The sequence below is a fragment of the Hemicordylus capensis genome, chromosome 4 (genome assembly GCF_027244095.1).
Source record: "Hemicordylus capensis ecotype Gifberg chromosome 4, rHemCap1.1.pri, whole genome shotgun sequence".
NCBI lineage: Eukaryota > Metazoa > Chordata > Lepidosauria > Squamata > Cordylidae > Hemicordylus > Hemicordylus capensis.
This window is the reverse complement of record NC_069660.1, coordinates 234,007,214-234,024,412: the sequence shown is the minus strand read 5'-3', so window position 1 is coordinate 234,024,412 and position 17,199 is coordinate 234,007,214. Positions and strand designations below refer to the sequence as shown.

General features: G+C 40.9%; 1 protein-coding gene across 2 annotated transcripts in view; it reads left to right on the top strand.

Moving 5' to 3' along the window:
* Positions 1-1,752: 1,752 nt before the first annotated feature.
* LOC128324589 (cadherin-7) overlaps positions 1,753-17,199 on the top strand; it is a 190,005-nt gene continuing 174,558 nt past the window's right edge. The window contains exons 1-2 of one of the 2 annotated variants that reach the window (XM_053249330.1): positions 1,753-1,906; positions 16,085-16,505. In XM_053249330.1, the coding sequence (XP_053105305.1) occupies positions 16,296-16,505 (210 nt within the window). In that variant the 5' untranslated portion in view covers positions 1,753-1,906; positions 16,085-16,295. Of the gene's footprint in view, positions 1,907-2,340; positions 2,494-16,084; positions 16,506-17,199 lie in introns of those variants that run through there. The other variant, XM_053249331.1, reaches the window with a different exon arrangement.

Below are 17,199 nucleotides of genomic sequence, written 5' to 3'. Positions count from 1 at the left end.
AATATTAGCACCATTAAGGGAAGTGCCACTTGAGGTAAGGTATGGCAATAAAGGAAAAAATATGGACTTTTCTTTCCATTTTCTTAATGGTCTGAAAGACCATTAATAATTGATAATAATCATTAATAATAATCAATAATGATTGTCTCTACTGCTGCTTCTTTGTATCTTGTCTGGTTATGTTATGCTTGTATTTAAAATATTTTAAGTCAGATCTGTTTTTATATTTTAGCTTAATATTTTAATTGTGTAATTTTTATAGTCTTGTTTTAATTTTTCTGTGTGAACTACCTTGGGATTGTTTTAATGAAAGGGGTTATACAAATTTAACAACAATAATAAAGCCATTGGTTGATATGCAGAGCAAGGACATCGGTGCAGTGAGAAAGCAGCCTTACAGAATTTCCCAATTAAGCCCTCCTGTGCAACCTGAAAATATGTCCTCGAGGGCTGCACAACTCTCAGGGGCATATTTTTGGGTGGCACAGAGGGCTTCCTGGAAAAGGATGGCATAAAAAATTGCTGTGTCCCCACTGCACTGGTGCTGTTAGCTGGGAAGTTCTGTTACGCTGCTCTCTTGCTGCACCAGTGCATCTGTGCTCCATATGCAAGGAAGCTCTTGTGCATCCTTGCTCAGCCCGATATTTCCTAGGTGCCAGTAACTTCAAAGGCTGCAATTCTAAAGGACACAGCTATACCCAAGTTAGAAGACAAGCAGAGGTCTATGGCATTATCCAATCTATACTTGATAGGAAGTCAACCTTTGGGAGCAATTTCTGGCCCAGACCCTTACAGCCAGAGGACCCAAACTCTGAGGGGGGCACGTTACCTCTTGATATCCAGTAAGTCTAGCGTCACTCTTACGCCACCAAAGGGAAGAAAGCAGGCGTCAGCGTGGAATTGATTGGGGCGGGGAAGAGGATGTAAGGAAAGAGAGGCAGATTCTTAGCGTGAAAAGAAAATGGAACTAGGGCAGATGGAGGAGACTGAAAGGGCAAATGTATAAAGCAAAGAACTTAAGTGAACTTCTGCTTCGTTTTGTGGCTTTGCTTTCCTGCCTCGGGAGCGCAATTGATCACTGCTACTGTGACAAGTTTTTTTTTTTAAAAATCCACACCTTTTCTCACCTCTGCTTCAGCTTTAACGCGCTTTCAAAAATGCAAATCCCTCCTCAGGAGCTAGATTATTAACTGTAGTCCCTGTCCTTTCTCTGCAGAAACCCAGTCGCGCGTTTTGTTTGGAATCCATCTGGATTTGCCCTTGGACGGTAGGATGGTAGTGGTGGGAGAGAAACGAGGGTAGGAGGGAATGATGACTGTGTTTTTTTTGGTTTTTTTTTTAAATTCCTTTCCAAATAAAGTCTCGGTGGATCTCTCTCCCGAGAAGAGTGTCACGCGGCGGATCCCGATGTCGAGTGAACAGACATGCTCGATCCGGGATCGGCTCTCCCTGCCCCCTTCTCCGGCCACGCGGAACACCTTTGCACAAGAAGGAGCGCCTGGCTTCTCCTCTAAACAGGCGAAAGAAGGCGCGCCACTCGCAGTTGACAAGAAGAGAAGGGGCTCGCGGTGAGCCGCTGCGCTCCAACGGGAGGCGCCGATTGGGTGAGGAGGGGTGGGGATCAGCGCCGCAGGAGCAGCCCCCTCGCCGCTCACTGGCTCGCTCCCTCTCTCGGCGCGCTCTGATTGGAGAGAAGGGAACCCCCTGTGTCGGAGTCTGCCCGAAGCTAAGCCGCTTGCCTAGGCAAGCAAGTTCTATAGCGGAGCCCGGGCACATGGTCGAGAACGGGCGGCAAGGACTTCGCCGCTGCAGCCCCAGCCATTTGGATTAAAGGCTCCTGGCAGCGGCTGAACAGCAAGAGGGAGACGGAGAGGTGGTGGAATAAAATGCATTTTTAACACATCAGGTAAGGCTGCTGCTGCATCGTGAACGATGGCAGGGAAGGATTTGTTTTGCCCTCTCCTCCTTTTCCTCCTTTGCAATCCCTTCTGTGCGGTCCCGGTGCAAAGTCAGATGACGATCTGCAGCTAGACTCCCAGGCGTGTGTCTTGCATCCCGAAGTTTCATTTCCCGTTGCGTCTTCTCGAAGTGCGCGATGGAGAAAGATGCTGCCTATGCGAATAGCCTTCCGAGAGAGAGACAGAGAGAGAGAGAGAGACAGAGAGAGAGAGAGTATAGCATAGCTTGCAAAAAAGCCTTTAGAAACAGACTTCTCTCCTCCGCCCCCCTTCCGCCCATGTCATAGGAAGATATCGCCGGCAGCAATGGGACTAATAATGATGCCCCTGAAAAAGAAAGCCACCAGAGAATTCCTCACGAGATAGATCACGTAAGCAGCTAGACGAAACCAGCTTCTCTTGCAAAAGGGAGCAAAAAAGAAAGAAAAGAAGCGAAAAGAACAGCGTGTCTTTTCTTATTCAATTTGCTGGAGAGCTAAAGTACCACCACCTTGTGTTTGACCTAATGTCCAGTACTGATGCTGTGGACTGAAAGGTTAGTGATGCAGGGAAATCTCTTTGAGTGCTTTCATAGCCTCCATCCTTTCGAGCCCTGGATGTTCGCAGTTTTGAAGATGCAGTTTTGCAAATGTGCAAGTGGGGAGCGGGCATGCCTTTAATTAGCATTCACTTAGGAAGGTGAGCTCTGCAGCGTTTGAATGTTTGATACTGATCTCCGTCGGTGAGTGTGTGTGTGTGTTGTGTGTGTTGTGCGTGTACTCTCAGAGTTTTTAGAATTGGCTCTTTGCCCCCTTAGCCTGGATGCTCAGGCTTCAAGTTGATCAATAAAGTCAAATGGACATTTTGTCTAATGCTTAGGGCTTGCCTCTGTGATTCAGGTGAGCCCCTGCTGCCTTGAAGATTACTTTTGTGGGCAGAACAGGAGGGATGGATTTATGGAAAGGGGAGATTGTGGCCAGTGAAGCTTTCTGATTCTGCAAATTGAATCGTTGATACTTTAATCCTTTTTCATTGTGGAGAAGAATAGCTCTGTTTGATAGATAGCAGAGTCCAAGCAGACTTGAAATGGCATTCTTGACTTTATAGTTGCCTCAAACAAGACATACTACCCTGTCTTGTTTCCAGATTAAAATGGGTGATCACAAAGCTTTATTGAATATAAAATATATATCTGTTGGCAGGGAGACAAAAAACCCCTCCACCCCACAAAAAACACCCTTCTGAATTACCTATGCTTGGTAATGATGTACAAGTTAGTTTAGTCCCCTCCTCCCTCACCCGACTTTATTGTCACTAATTTAAGTCGTGGATTCTTTGCAGTTGGTACCAAAGGAATCCTTTCTGTAGGCTTTTTGGTGAGATTTGGGTATGTGTCCCTTTTTGCATAACTTAATTTTGTTTTTTGGCACCCGGATCCTGGGCTGATGAGCAGGATATGTAAGTAGCCAGATATCCTGCAGGTAGTACCAAGAAACTGTAGTAAGGGTCATTTGCTCTGATTTTTCCTGGCGTATGAGTTGCAAAGGCACAACATAAAAAGATTAGCAAAAAGGGATCAGAACTGGCATACTGACACTAATGTTATAAAGTTTCAAAGATGACAGCAATAGAGTTAGTCAATTTAGCAATACAGGAACATGATTGTAGGTCTCATTAAAAGTATATGCTCTGTCTGTGCACTTATGATTACCTTTGAAATGTGTGGGTAAGGATAGGATCTGACTTCTTCAAAATTCCATTGCTAACTTCCAACCTACCCTGAGCTGTGACTTCTAACGGGATTGAAATGGCCTGTTTTGTCTACAAAGAATAATGAGGGGGGAAATCAGCCAACAGACAGAAATCGGACTAAGAGACTGACTCTGACGATGGCTTTTGCATTCATATAGTCTTTTAGCTGGACATAGCTATGTATATACTATGGATCAAGCCAGCAGGGCTGTTCATATGCAAATGTCGAAAGTTCACCAGAGCCATACAAGAAAAGTGTTCACTGGTTAACCCAGCATCTTGCAATATTTAATGATAATCTTTCTGCAGAAAGATATTAAGGTCTTCAGTGTTAATCACAGGATATTGTACCTCTACAAAGTGGGAGATTACTACTAATTAAGGACTGCTATAGGTCAGAGGAATGGTGTTCACAGTTCAACTCACAACTCTTCAGTCTCCTTGTTCTGGTTTAATCATCATGTGCTGCTTCTTTTGGACGAAAGAGGGTAGATACAAAACCTCAACAGAACTGAAATTCATTCCACTGTTGACTGTTTTGTCCAGAAATTACAGTTTCAAGGCTGGCATCTATTTATCATTCATATGTCATGCCTCAGAACGGCACCCTAGGTCTTTGGTGCATGCATGTGTTTAACCTTTTGAAAAGTCATCCACTTGTTATCTTTGCCATTTGTATAAAAACCCATGTTTGATTCATCCTGAGTCAATGTCCTTTAAGCAAGAAAATGGCCCTTTGTTTATTCCCCAAAGATTTCCATATACAGGTGGCTAATGAAGTTTGTTTTTTCCAACTTTTAAGTGACCTGGAGTTGAATTTGTACAGCTCGTTTCTTAGCACAGCTTCTGTTCCATTGACTATTTTCCCAACTGGATATTGCAGTAACACTTGTTTCTAACCATCGTCATTTGCTTTAGTTGATCAGGCACCATTTGCTTTCATGCCAGCTCTGTGCATTGCTTTCTTATGGCGAGAGGGGATAAGATCAGCCTTGCTGAGACTGAGAGGGTGTATCAAGACAGATGATGCTTCCCTCTACCTCTGCCTGACACAGCTATATATACAGCTATAAGCGGCAATACGTGAGTGCCTCCTCTGGGGATGTAGTGGCTCTGCAGGGAGATGCCAAAAAGTAATCCCTTCTCTTGGGTATTGTGGAGATGTCTTTATCTTGAAGGGGAAATCAAAGCAAAACAAATACAGTGACTGCTGGAATTCAGGGCTTTAGTTTCTGTATTACAGCTAGAACAATCACAGTGTAATGGATTGTAACCACTTTGTCCCCACATAAGGGCATTTGGGGTGATACTTGGAATGTGTCTTCAGTAGCCGTGGAAATCCAGTGCGCGCATATATTTGTGGGAAACAAAAAGAGCTATGCTAGGAAGCTCAGTTTGTGCATGTTTGCAAGCAGGAGCAGCAATCCTTTGATAGGCTATCAAGGGATGAGTGATTGAAACAGAGGAGGTAGTTTTGCTCTCATACATACTCTCCCTTCTCCCACTGGAATTCATGACCAGAATAAGAAAGAAAGGTAGAGGGGTCTGGCTGAAAGAGTTCAATGTAATACCAAAGGCTCAGTTGATAAATCCTAGACACAAGGCTTGGAATGCCCCATTCAGACTCTCCAAATTAAAACACACTTCTCAAAAAGTTAGGAACACTGCAACTCCTTGGCACTGTTCTCTGAGCCCTGCATGAAGAAACATTTTTGCCTCTTCTTTTGCTGTTTATTGTTGAAGTCTATGCCATTCCCTGAGGCATGTTTCCTGCAATATTGTCAAGCTCTTTTACCTGAATCTAAGGAACTGCAACTTAATTGGGGAAAGAGACACCTTTCAAAGTGGTCGCTCTCTCATATTTGGGAGAGAGGAAGAGCGAGCGAGAGAACGAGAGCAGAAGTATCCCTATCCAATCCAACGCAGCATCTCTCTCTCTCTCTCTCCGTCTCTCTCTCTCTCTGGAGTGGCTCCCTTGTAGCTTTTTAAAGATGGTGAGCCCTTTGGGATAGTGAACAATCTTTTTGTTTTATTTCATTTTATTCCCTGTGAAAAAATTGCTTTGAGAACATTTTTGTTGAAAATAAATAATAAATAATAATGGATAATAGTAAACAGTTCAGTGTCACAATGTCATATGTGGAGTAGTGCACAGTCCTTGAACAATTATCAGATTCTGCTTCTGGGATACACACCATCTTTGTGCTTCATCCTGTGTGGACTTCTAGTCAAGTTTATTAATAAGAGGATGTGGTTTGTAGCTAGTAATGTCAGGGGGTTAAATGGATTTAATCATTCCAGCTTGATCTACATAGACTTGCCTTATTGAGGGGTCCTCGCTATTCTTGTTCCAGGAAAAGAACCTCTGCCTTCAGAGAAAGTCTGGGCCAGCAGTTGTAATCTATACTGCAATTTAACTATAATTGCAATATATGCTGTAATTATGTAGATTTTCCCCTTAGCTGCATAGGGTTCATGAAACAACTGTAGCACTGAAACATGTTTGTGAAATAAAAAATAAAAAATCTGTGAGCAGAGAAGTAAATGTAGTTCCACTTGAAGGCCTACAGAAGTGCAATTTTCCAAGTGGGATTGTGAAGCAGAATGACAAATTGTAAATACTACAATGACAGCCAATCAGCTATCATGGGGTAGACCTGCTGCTTCCACAGCATTCAAGCGGTCTTAGTTCAGTCTCCAGAGATCACGTTTATCTGTAGAATTATTGCAACACATAAGTTGTTGCTTGATTGAAAGACCGAAGAGTAGTGTGAAAATTAAGGGATAACTCTTGCACTGTTGACCCAGATGGGTGTAATTTTTAAGCTACCATTGTTTGAGCTCCACAATTAGGGATGTTTCCAGAAATAAAGAAAAATTGGGGTTAACAGCTGGGCAGTGCCATACTACTGAGATGTTAAAGCCATCTTAAAACAGTGGTACATATGCTGTTAACCTCCAGGCTTGACCACTGTAATGCACTCTACGTGGGGCTGCCTTTGTACATAATCCAGAAACGACAGTTGGTGCAGAATGCGGCAGCCAGACTGGTCTCCGAGATAACTCAAAGAGACCATATAATACTGATCTTAAAAGAACTGCGATGGCTACTGATATGTTTTCAGCATATACATAAAAATACAAAGTTCTGGCTATTACCTATAAAGCCCTTAATGGCTTGAGTCCAGGGTATTTAAGAGAGCTTATCCTTTGTTATGAACCCTCCCGCCTATTAGGATCATCTGGAGAGGTCTGGTTACACTACCCCTGGCTTGTTTGGTGGCTACTCGGGACCGGGCCTTCTGTGTGGCTGCCCCAGAGCTCTGGCATGCACTCCCTGTTAAAATCAGAGTTTCTCCATCTCCAGCTGTTTTTTTTTTTTTTATTTTTTAAGATGCACCTGTTTTCTCAGGCTTTTAATGAATTTTAATTCGGTTTATATCATAATTGGTTTAATCATTTAATCCCATTTTTATATTTGTTGTATTTTAACTGATGTACACCGTCTAGGGATTAACATGTCAGGCAGTATATAAATATGATAAATAAACAAATAATAAATGAAGAAAAGGGAAAATAGATGTGGAAGAAATATTTAGGGCTTAAAAAGGCTGTGCGACTTTGTAGCAGAGCTCTGTTGTCATGTGGATGAATCTGGCCTTGGGAAGCTCTTAGAGCAACTCCTTTCCAGACTAGTATAACTTGTTTCATAACAGTAATGCATTAAGGAGTGTGTAGTTTGGAGGTCAGGAAGGAAAGTACTGATTGGGCAGAGGCCTATAAACACAGAAGATCAATCTTCCAATAAAATGAAAGACAGAGAGTCAGAGTGGAAAGTGCCTGAGGTTGGGTTTAAGTGGAAAACAGGGAAGAGATGAAGTTGTACCTGAAGACAGAGGTCAGGGAAGATTGGAAAAGTGTTAATCTTTTTAAACATACAAGAGAAAGTTTTGCTGTGGTTCTAAATACAATTCATATTATAAATATTCAGTCCAGTGATTCATATCTTTAACCCAACCTTCTTAGTAGTAAGATAATTAACATCATGATATTTAACATAATTCTGTTTAAATATAATAATTAGCATGTGTAAAGCAGAGGAAGTTTTCAATTGTTATGCATCCTTTCTAAATCTGTGTGCTATAGCTACTCTTTATTGTGCTTATTCATATAAGACCATTATTAGTTATACTTTGCTGATATGAGTACTCAGTGCTAACTGCAGGAAGTAGGTCCTTAAAAAAGAAACCAGTTGAACTTCTTTCCATGTAAGTATGATAAGAATCAAAGCATTGTAATCTCCTTCAGTGGAAGAGGGTTGTCGTCCTAAACACTGTTTACTTGGAAGTAAGTTCCATTGAGTCAGTGGGACTTCTAAGTAAATACACTGGGGCTCAAGTGTGAGAATATTCTGTGAAATTTCATTGCCAGTATGGTTTAGAATATAATTTCATTTCCAAATGATAGATGCAAGAAACACATAAACAATGCCTTTCAGTTACAAGAGTTTTTAATGAAATTAATTGCTTATAGACTAGCAAAATATGTATGTAAACACACAGGAAGGTATGATAGATCTTGGGAGTCACTTTATATTGAGTTATAATCCCCCCACCAACCCAGTAGAATACACATGAGGACCGCTGTATCTTATTCCAGTACTCAAACAAGCAACTGAAGGTTTGCATTACAGAATCTGCTTCATATACTGAACTAGTGCTGGGTGGCCTCACAACACATGGACCGCAGTGATTTAAAATGAAAATATTCCAAAGTAGCGTTAAAAATAGGGGTTTTAATCGGACTTGACAGGGTTTTTCTTTGAACTGTTTGATCTTCAGTTATAATTAGATGTTTAACATATACGCTAATTGCAACTGCAAATAATTTTTCCTGCAGCTCTTTTTGCCTTTTCATCAATTGTGCATTCTGAAGACATTCAAGGTTAAGACAAGTGCATTTTAAAACAACATCTTTGAGTCACTTTCTCCTTCAGTTAGTTCTTGACTCCTTGAAGCAGGCATGACATAAATGACGCCTAAATCGTAGGAGGAAGGTGCAGTGTCTTTATTGCTTTCTGTGGTAGTAATATCAGTTGCTCAAGCTGACAAACACAAGCCTGAATGTGTGCCTTGGCAGGTAAAAGGCCCTTCAGTAATATGAAAGCTGGGATGATATTTAACGACTTTGTACAGTAAATGATCCTGAAATGATGGTTATTCCGACACGTACATATAGCCGGTAATGTGGATTTGTGTGTTTATGACTATAATGCATACATCTATATGAAGCACATTTAATAAATAATTGACTGTTCCGCAAGAATGCGAGGATATTATAAACTAGATATTGCTTTCTCATTTTTTAGAACTTACCACACTGCAATGTTAAACAGACTGGAAAGGCAAAGAAATAAAAGTAAAGAATTTGTGCAGATAAAATAACAGCTATTAAGACTAAAGCAAGTAAACTATCCAATTGGAAAAATGTGTTACCACTTAACTGAACAAAAATAATTAGAACAGTGAAACACCCTGCTCAGACCATTTGAAGATGAGTAAATAATGAGAACCCCTTCTACAAGTATTCTGTAGGCCATTCATCTTCTCCTCCACCCCCAGGTATCCCATATCAAAAATAATACAATGATCTGCCTCTGCATAGAGCCCTCCCTCTTTCCAGGGCTCCAGCTAGTCCATAATCCCTTTTTAAAAAGTTTAGTTATTTTTTCATATGCTTTGTGTTCTTTTAAGAAAAAGCTGTTGGTTCCGTCTGTCATTAGGAAAGGACTGTGTGGTTTAGGGTTAGGAGTACACATAACCAGAAACATAACTTAAGATGGTAGCCTCATATTGAGTCCCCCTGCCTCCAAGCAGGTGAAAGGGGAGTAATGTGTAGTTCAATTTACTATGGAGCCTGTTGTGAATTATATTGAATGTTTCTCTGCCTGCAGCAGCCAGTGATGTGGACTGGGCCTGAGGTAATGCTTGGTAAAATGATATTAGGTCACAATGTAAGTTGAGCTGTGTGTCATATGGTGAGTGCAGGAGAATCTTGACATAGTGCCTTTTTCAGTGTATATTTTCAATAATGTGTGGTTTTGCCTGCAGTTCCAATGAGGGACAGACACACTGTGGGCCACTAGAGGAATTTCAGTATGAAAAATCTAGTCTTGAAACTATCTATTGAGTAGTAAGGGTAAAGGCTGTTCTTCACCAAGTTGTGCTGGCCAGCATTTGACTTTTATAGCAGTGGCTTTGCATTTGCTTTTGGTTTCTTGCAATTTATAATGTACATTATAACTGTGCTCCACATGGCACTTTTTGCACTCATCTTCAGGTGTGGAAGGAAGGCAGAACTGTTGTGTCACAATAAAGGTTATGGCAATCCTGGAGTTTGTTGTTGTTGTTTGGGAGCAAGACATTTCAAAGTGCTTTGAAAAGAAGTTCTAACATATTGCAAATGTTTTACTGACATTTCTTATGAAAATTGAGTTGGTATTTTTTATCTCCGTTAAATAACAATCTGTTGCCTCTCTGAAATAAGCTGACAGTTTATCAATATCAGATGGCTACTACAACTGAGCTGGAGCTGTGTGGCTATAATGACAGCTGAAGGGCACACAAACAACCTCAGTTCCGACATCAGGCTTACCCATGGTTGAGAAAATGTAGCGATGGCTTAGCATGATGTCTGAATTGACAGACCATGGTTTATGTTCTGTCAGCAAATCGGAATCAGAAACAATAATTTAAGATGTATTTGCAGTCCTCAGTGTGTTAAGTATGGTTTGGTAAGATATCCGAATTGGTGGTGGTGGGGAACCTCAATATTATAGCTGTAACTCCACCTCCGTGGCTAATTGCACAGTAGAAATTGGAGTGTTGATGGGAAACACAAGAAGACATGTAAAGTATAAATCATTGTTCACTAAACAAAAGGAAAACAAAAGCAAAGAAGTAGCTCTAAACTATGGTTTGCCTACATATTTGGAAACCCCTCATTTATAAATATAAACATAAATAAATATTTTAAATAAATAATAATAAATATTTGTTTAAAAGATCATGGTTTAATGTGATGTCTGAACGGAGCCCTATGCTCTCACACTTTTCAAAAAAGGCTGCCCTGCTTTTTACCCTTGAATTGATTAGAAAACACATTAAAACACACCTCTCTTGTGTTGAGTAATTACATTTTATTTAAAGCTACAGTTTAATTAAAAACTCCAGGTTGAGCTCAGTCATTCTGTTTGAAAGATCGCCACCACATGTGATAGGCCAGAGTACTGGCAATCCATGATAGGCTTAACAACTCCCAGCTTGCCTCCCATTGCTGAATAATTGCCTGAGGTGATAAGAGGCAGTGATCCATCATGACTCTTCATGTACTAACTGTGATGTTAGCTATTTCTCAGGCTCAAGTTACCAATGATAGCTGCAGATACAACAGTAATGTAATCCACAATTTCGTATTCATATTGAGCAATGTGCAAAACATTTCAGTGTTGAAACAGGCTATTTTGAGTGTCCCGAGCTAGAAATAAAATATCCTTTAAATCAAGGACCTGTTTTGGGCTTGGAACAAAACAACCCCATTTCAGTTCAAAATATTTCGCTGTTTTGAGTGCCATTTTGGATGTCTATTTTCTCCTTGCTGATTGGTTTTCTGGCACTGGCTTGTGATTGGCTTGTGATCTCCTTGCTTCTTGGTTGGCTTGTTATCGTACAGATCAAGGGATTTCATTGGAAACTGTGCTCCCATTGGCTGTGTCCCCTTATGGGGGTTTTGGGGAAAGGTTAAACATTTGTTTAAAATTGCCTGCTTGCCGTTTCTTTTGTGTGTTGGATGGTAGGTAGCACCCATCATGCCCTACAGCACAACCCACTTTGTTGTCCTTTGGAGCTACTTGTGGGGAATAATTGGGGTGTTTAGCATTTCCCCATTGCTCTCTATGACCAAAACACTCAAAGCATTTTGAGGTTTGTTCTGTCAAAACAACCAGGTGGACCACTGTTTTGACAAAACGGTTTGGCAGTCTGCATTTTGTTTCAAACTCAAAACAAAATGCAAAATACATTTTGCGCACATCCCTAATATTGAGTTTCTATTTGGTTATCATATGTTCTGGACTACAGGTATTAAAAAGAATTAAAAGCAACAGCAACAACATATATACAAATTTATGGTGACTAATTGGTAGAAATGGCTCAATATTTTGTTGCATTTACTACAAGCAGAATTTTGGCCCAGCCTTTGCTCCTGACCTTTTTTTAGAAGTCATTGGTGTCATTAGCTGAAGACATTTTCTTGTTGTTCCATAGAAAGTGAGGCATTACTGTTTTAAGCAGAGACTTTAAAATAGTTGCTGCTTAGTTAACATACTTGGTAGGTTTGTGGTTTATTCCACCAGCTTCCAAACAGAGACCTTGCGGTGCAAGGAAGTACCTCAGAAGGGATTAGTAAACAAAGGCGTTAAATGGATTCTGTAATCAGAAATGCTTTTATTTGCATTATGGTTTTGCCCTCAGGGTATCTCTTGGAGAGTATGATGCACAAACTGCACAGCTGAAAGAACTGCATAGAGCTAATGGTTGTTAGCATAAGTGTGCTTTGTAGGAAGATGACAGTTATTCAATACATGAGGTAAATTCATTTATTATCTAGAATGTTTTGCAGTGTAGTGATTCAGTGATATAGATGTTGGCAAAGATGAATTTTTTTATCAGCGTCCTAGTATGTTACTTACACACACACACACACACACACACACACACACACACACACAGTATGTAACTTTGTGTCTACTTTAGTTTCTTTCTCATTTTCTTGTTAGTATTTGACACTTTTCTATCTTGACTGCTTGACTTTTTTTGCTCCAAGGAGGCAGAGAAGGACTTCCTGCAAGAGGAAGAATGCTTATATGGAGTTAAAACCAACCATATGATATGCCTGCAGTGCAAACTGCATTTTTATATACAAAGGTTTTATTTGCTGCCACCCAGAGCTGGATCACTTAAGGTGAAAAACAACAAACAACCAGAAGTTCAATATAATCATGTCATTTGATAGAAATTCCAAATGTTATTATTATTATTAATAATTTGATTTCTATACCGCCCTTCCAAAAATGGCTCAGGGCGGTTTACACAGAGAAATAATAAATAAATAAGATGGCTCCCTTTCCCCAAAGGGCTCACATTCTAAAAAAAACACAAGATAGACACCATCAACAGTCACTGGAAGTACTGTGCTGGGGTGGATAGGGCCAGTTACTCTCCCCCTGCTCAATAAAGATAATCACCATGGTAAAAGGTGCCTCTTTGCCCAGTTAGCAGGGGATATTGAAATATAAATATAAATATTTCCTTTATATCTAAGGAAGTATGTCATAATATATTAAAACCAATTCTTTGTGTCCCTGCTTTTCTCAACATAATCTACCAACTTATAAACTATTAAAATATCTTAAAATAGAAATAATTGGAACTTGACCGTGATTTTAAAAAAACATTTATTCTTCTTCCTTTCTCCTCCTCCTCTTCTTCCTGAGAAGTCACTCAAGTTCATGCCAACATTGCACTGAACATCTAAAATCAAATTGTTTTTTGACCTTTGGGAAGATACATGGGCAGGAGTTTAATATGCTGCACAAGATACATGGCATTCCATTTTAAAGGATGGAGTCAATCTGTTTGCTAATTCACTTCACTTTGCTGCTAGGCACAGGAAGTTTAGGCTAACACCTGCTCTTTATTCCTGAATAAATCTCTGTTCTTAGATTCCTAATTCTGACAGAGCAGATTGGCTATTTGCAGAACATGTGGGAAATAAATAGATGACTATAGAAACAATGTGCTTGTTTTGAGATAGGGACAAAACACATGTATCAGGAGAGCTTCTTTAAAGACAAATGGCCATATGTATAGGTCGCAATGATCCATCCATGGAAGTTACTGTGTTTCAGCTGCATACCATTTACATGCTATATAATATCACAAAATACTAAATGCAGGAAGCATGTGTTGGTCAGCATGTTGCCAATAAAGTTGATGGGACTATTCCAAGACACAGCTAGGGACTTATTAATTAATTTACTTACTTTTGCACCCCACTTTTCCACCCACGGACTCAGGTTTTTTGCCCCACCTCCATTTTATTCTGACAGTCATGTGATGCAGTTTAGCCTGAAAGCAATGGTGAATGACTGAAAGTCACCCTGAGCTTTTTGGCTGAGTAGAGATTTTTACTCAGATCTTCTGGTCCAAGTCTAACACTCTATGTACCCTTTAAAACTGTATCCTAAAATTAGGGATGTGCATGAACCTGTTCGGAGGACCTTTTAAGGGTCTCTGAACCGGTTTGAATGACTGGCTGTTAGTGGTTGTTCGAGCGGTTTGACCAGCTGTGCCCTTATTCCTCCCACTGCATTTCCCCCACTGGTGCTCCATTTAAAAAGTGTCCGTTGGGGCAGCAGCACATCTTCCTGCCACCCTGTGCCATCTTTGGCCGGAAGTAACAGGAAGTACCCGCCCTGACGGAGCACCAGCGAGGGAAATATGGTTGGAGGGGTAAGGGCACCCTCCCCCACCCTTATAGGTATGCCCCCTGCCTTTGAGCCACCCCTTGACAGTTCTGTGCACATCCCTACCTAAAATCAGTTTAAAAATGTGATGCAGTTTAGACTGAAAAAAATGGTGAATGGTTGAAAGTCATCCTGAACTTTGTGGCTGATTGGAGATTTTTACTTAGGTCTTCTGGTCCAAGTTGAACACTCTGTGTACTCCTAAAAACCAGTAAAAAATCTGACCCAAAACATGTTTACTTAGGAGAAACCCCCAATGAGTTCAGTAGTATTTGCTTTTTTGTAAGAACATTTAGAATTGCAGCTCTTGTTAAACTGAACTCAATAGGATTACCATCCTGATTCGAAAAAGTTGTGGTAGTGATATGATATACTCTGGCATATTTCAGTAGCATCAGGTTTTGAGAACTACCAGTTGTTCTGCAAGTGTAACTATGAATATGCCTCAACTAAAAAGTGTATGTACCTGATCTAGCACTAGTCTGGGTAGAGGGCCACTTTGAGAAGAGAAAAGGAATGGCAGGCCAAGTCTTTAGCTACCTCTTCCCCCAATGGCATACTTTTAACCAATCCAATGTCCCCCAGCCTGTCTTTTTGCCTTTGGTTTGGGCTACAGTTTGGGTGCAGTTCCAAAAGACCTTGAAGAGCACTTCAACACCATAGGGACCACAGAAATCACCATCAGCCAATTACAAAAAGCAACTTTACTGGGAACAGCCTATATTCTGCGACGATATCTATAACAACAGCAACAACATTGACAATAAAATTCTGGCATCCCAGGTCCTTGGGAAGGACTCGATGTCTGGATAAAACAAACCAGTCAGTAATACCTGTCTGACTGTGTAAAATAATGGTTATTATTATTATTATTATTATTATTATTTTGCATTTATATCCTGCTCTTCCTCCAAGGAGCCCAGAGCGGTGCACTACATACTTAAGTTTCTGCTCACAACAACCCTGTGAAGTAGGTTAGGCTGAGAGAGAAGTGACTGGCCCAGAGTCACCCAGCTAGTATCATGGCTGAACGGGGATTTGAACTCGGGTCTCCCCGGTCCTAGTCCAGCACTCTAACCTCTACACCACACTGGAAATATAACATGGATAAGAAACTGTGTTGCACTAATTTTTCATATAAGCTAGTGTTAGACACGACTAGTATATTTCAAAAAGAGGTATTTCCTAGCTCTGCTATTTGTTATGTATTAATGTACGTATCAGGAATTGAACCAGGGACCTTAAATATACCACACATTCTGTGGATATCTTACTCTTCCAGTTACATTGGGGATCTTGAAACTACTTAAGTGATTTTGTAGCACTGATTTTGATATTTATTTTCTAGGGATAGCAACTGGCTCAAGGCAGCGGGGGCAGTCTTCAGTTGGTCTTAGCACCAGGGCTGTAAAATGACTTAAGTAGCTTAGAATCAATGGCAGCCAGGAGGGTCCAGATATCTTTGCCTGGCAAGTTATTTTGTGACATCAGAGCAGGCCAACCGGTTGCTATTGGATGATACCCATTGCAGCAGCCTTGCTGAAATACCACAGTCCAGATTGCCAAGGGACAGTAGAGATTATTGTTCAATACAGGGCATCATACTGACAGGCCATTTGTTAGTAATACTAAAGAGAACCATAGACATCAATCAACAACTGTAATGTAATCGGAAAAGCACTCAGAATGTCAAAGTATTACTACTAGGTTCCTTGAGTGAAGTACAAGTTGCAGTAAATGAAACCTGAAAGAAATGTAATTTAGCAAGATATAATTCTGACAACAATTCTTGTTCTTTCCCCCCTTATAGGTACCTATTATGCCATTTCTCTTGTGAAAGCTGTTCGGCAGTGGAGACCTTTTTTAATTGAACACTCCACAAATTATTATCTCTGGACTCCCAGCTGACACCCTGCTGGAGGCGGCAGCTACTAAGCCAACTGGAACTGTGCCACTCTCTTGTCAAGGGTTTTTATTTATTTATTTCCTTACACAGGAAGAAGAAGAACAAAACAAAAAAAATGAAGTTGGGCAAAGTGGAGTTCTGCCATTTTTTGCAGATCATAGCTCTTTTTCTCTGTCTTTCTGGGATGAGTCAAACAGAGCTCTCAAGATCCAGGTCAAAGCCCTACTTCCAATCTGGGAGGTCACGGACCAAGCGCAGCTGGGTGTGGAATCAGTTCTTTGTACTGGAAGAATACATGGGAACCGATCCTCTCTATGTAGGAAAGGTAAGGAATTTGACCAGACTTTATAGTGGCAACAATAGCGGCTGGTGTGGGTGCCTCCAGGTTGGGGGGGGGGCACGAAAGGCACCTTTAAGGGTAAATTAATCGGTGCTTATCTCTGCTCCCACTGCACCTGAACACTGCTCAGAGCAGCAGCGCACCGCCCAGCACCCCCTGTGGTGGGGGATCACCTTCATCACTCACCTGGCTGCCAGTGTGGGATTGGCTCTGCAGAGGCCAGGTAAATGGCGAAGGTGCTCCTCCGCTGCAGGGGGTGATGGGTGGTGTGCTGCTACTCTGAGCAGCGTTCAGATGCCACAAGAATGGAGGTAAGCACTGATTAGAATTGTTATTAATTGTTAATCTGGTCATACTTTGAAAAGCTAAACTGTGATTTGTCATTGTATCTGGACCTGTACCAGCTTAGAAGCTCCTTAGAAGGGGCTGTAAAGCATAGATATTGAATCCACAGCTTGAAGTTAACTTGCACACCATAGTTTTGCTAACTGTGGCTTGTTAAGACTGAATCCATAAACCACAGTTGTTTGGTTTACATTTGGCAATTAGGAACATAAGAACATAGGAAACTGCCATATACTGAGTCAGACCATTGGTCTATCTAGCTCAGTATTGTCTTCACAGACTGGCAGCGGCTTCTCCAAGGTTGCAGGCAGGAATCTCTCTCAGCCCTATTTTG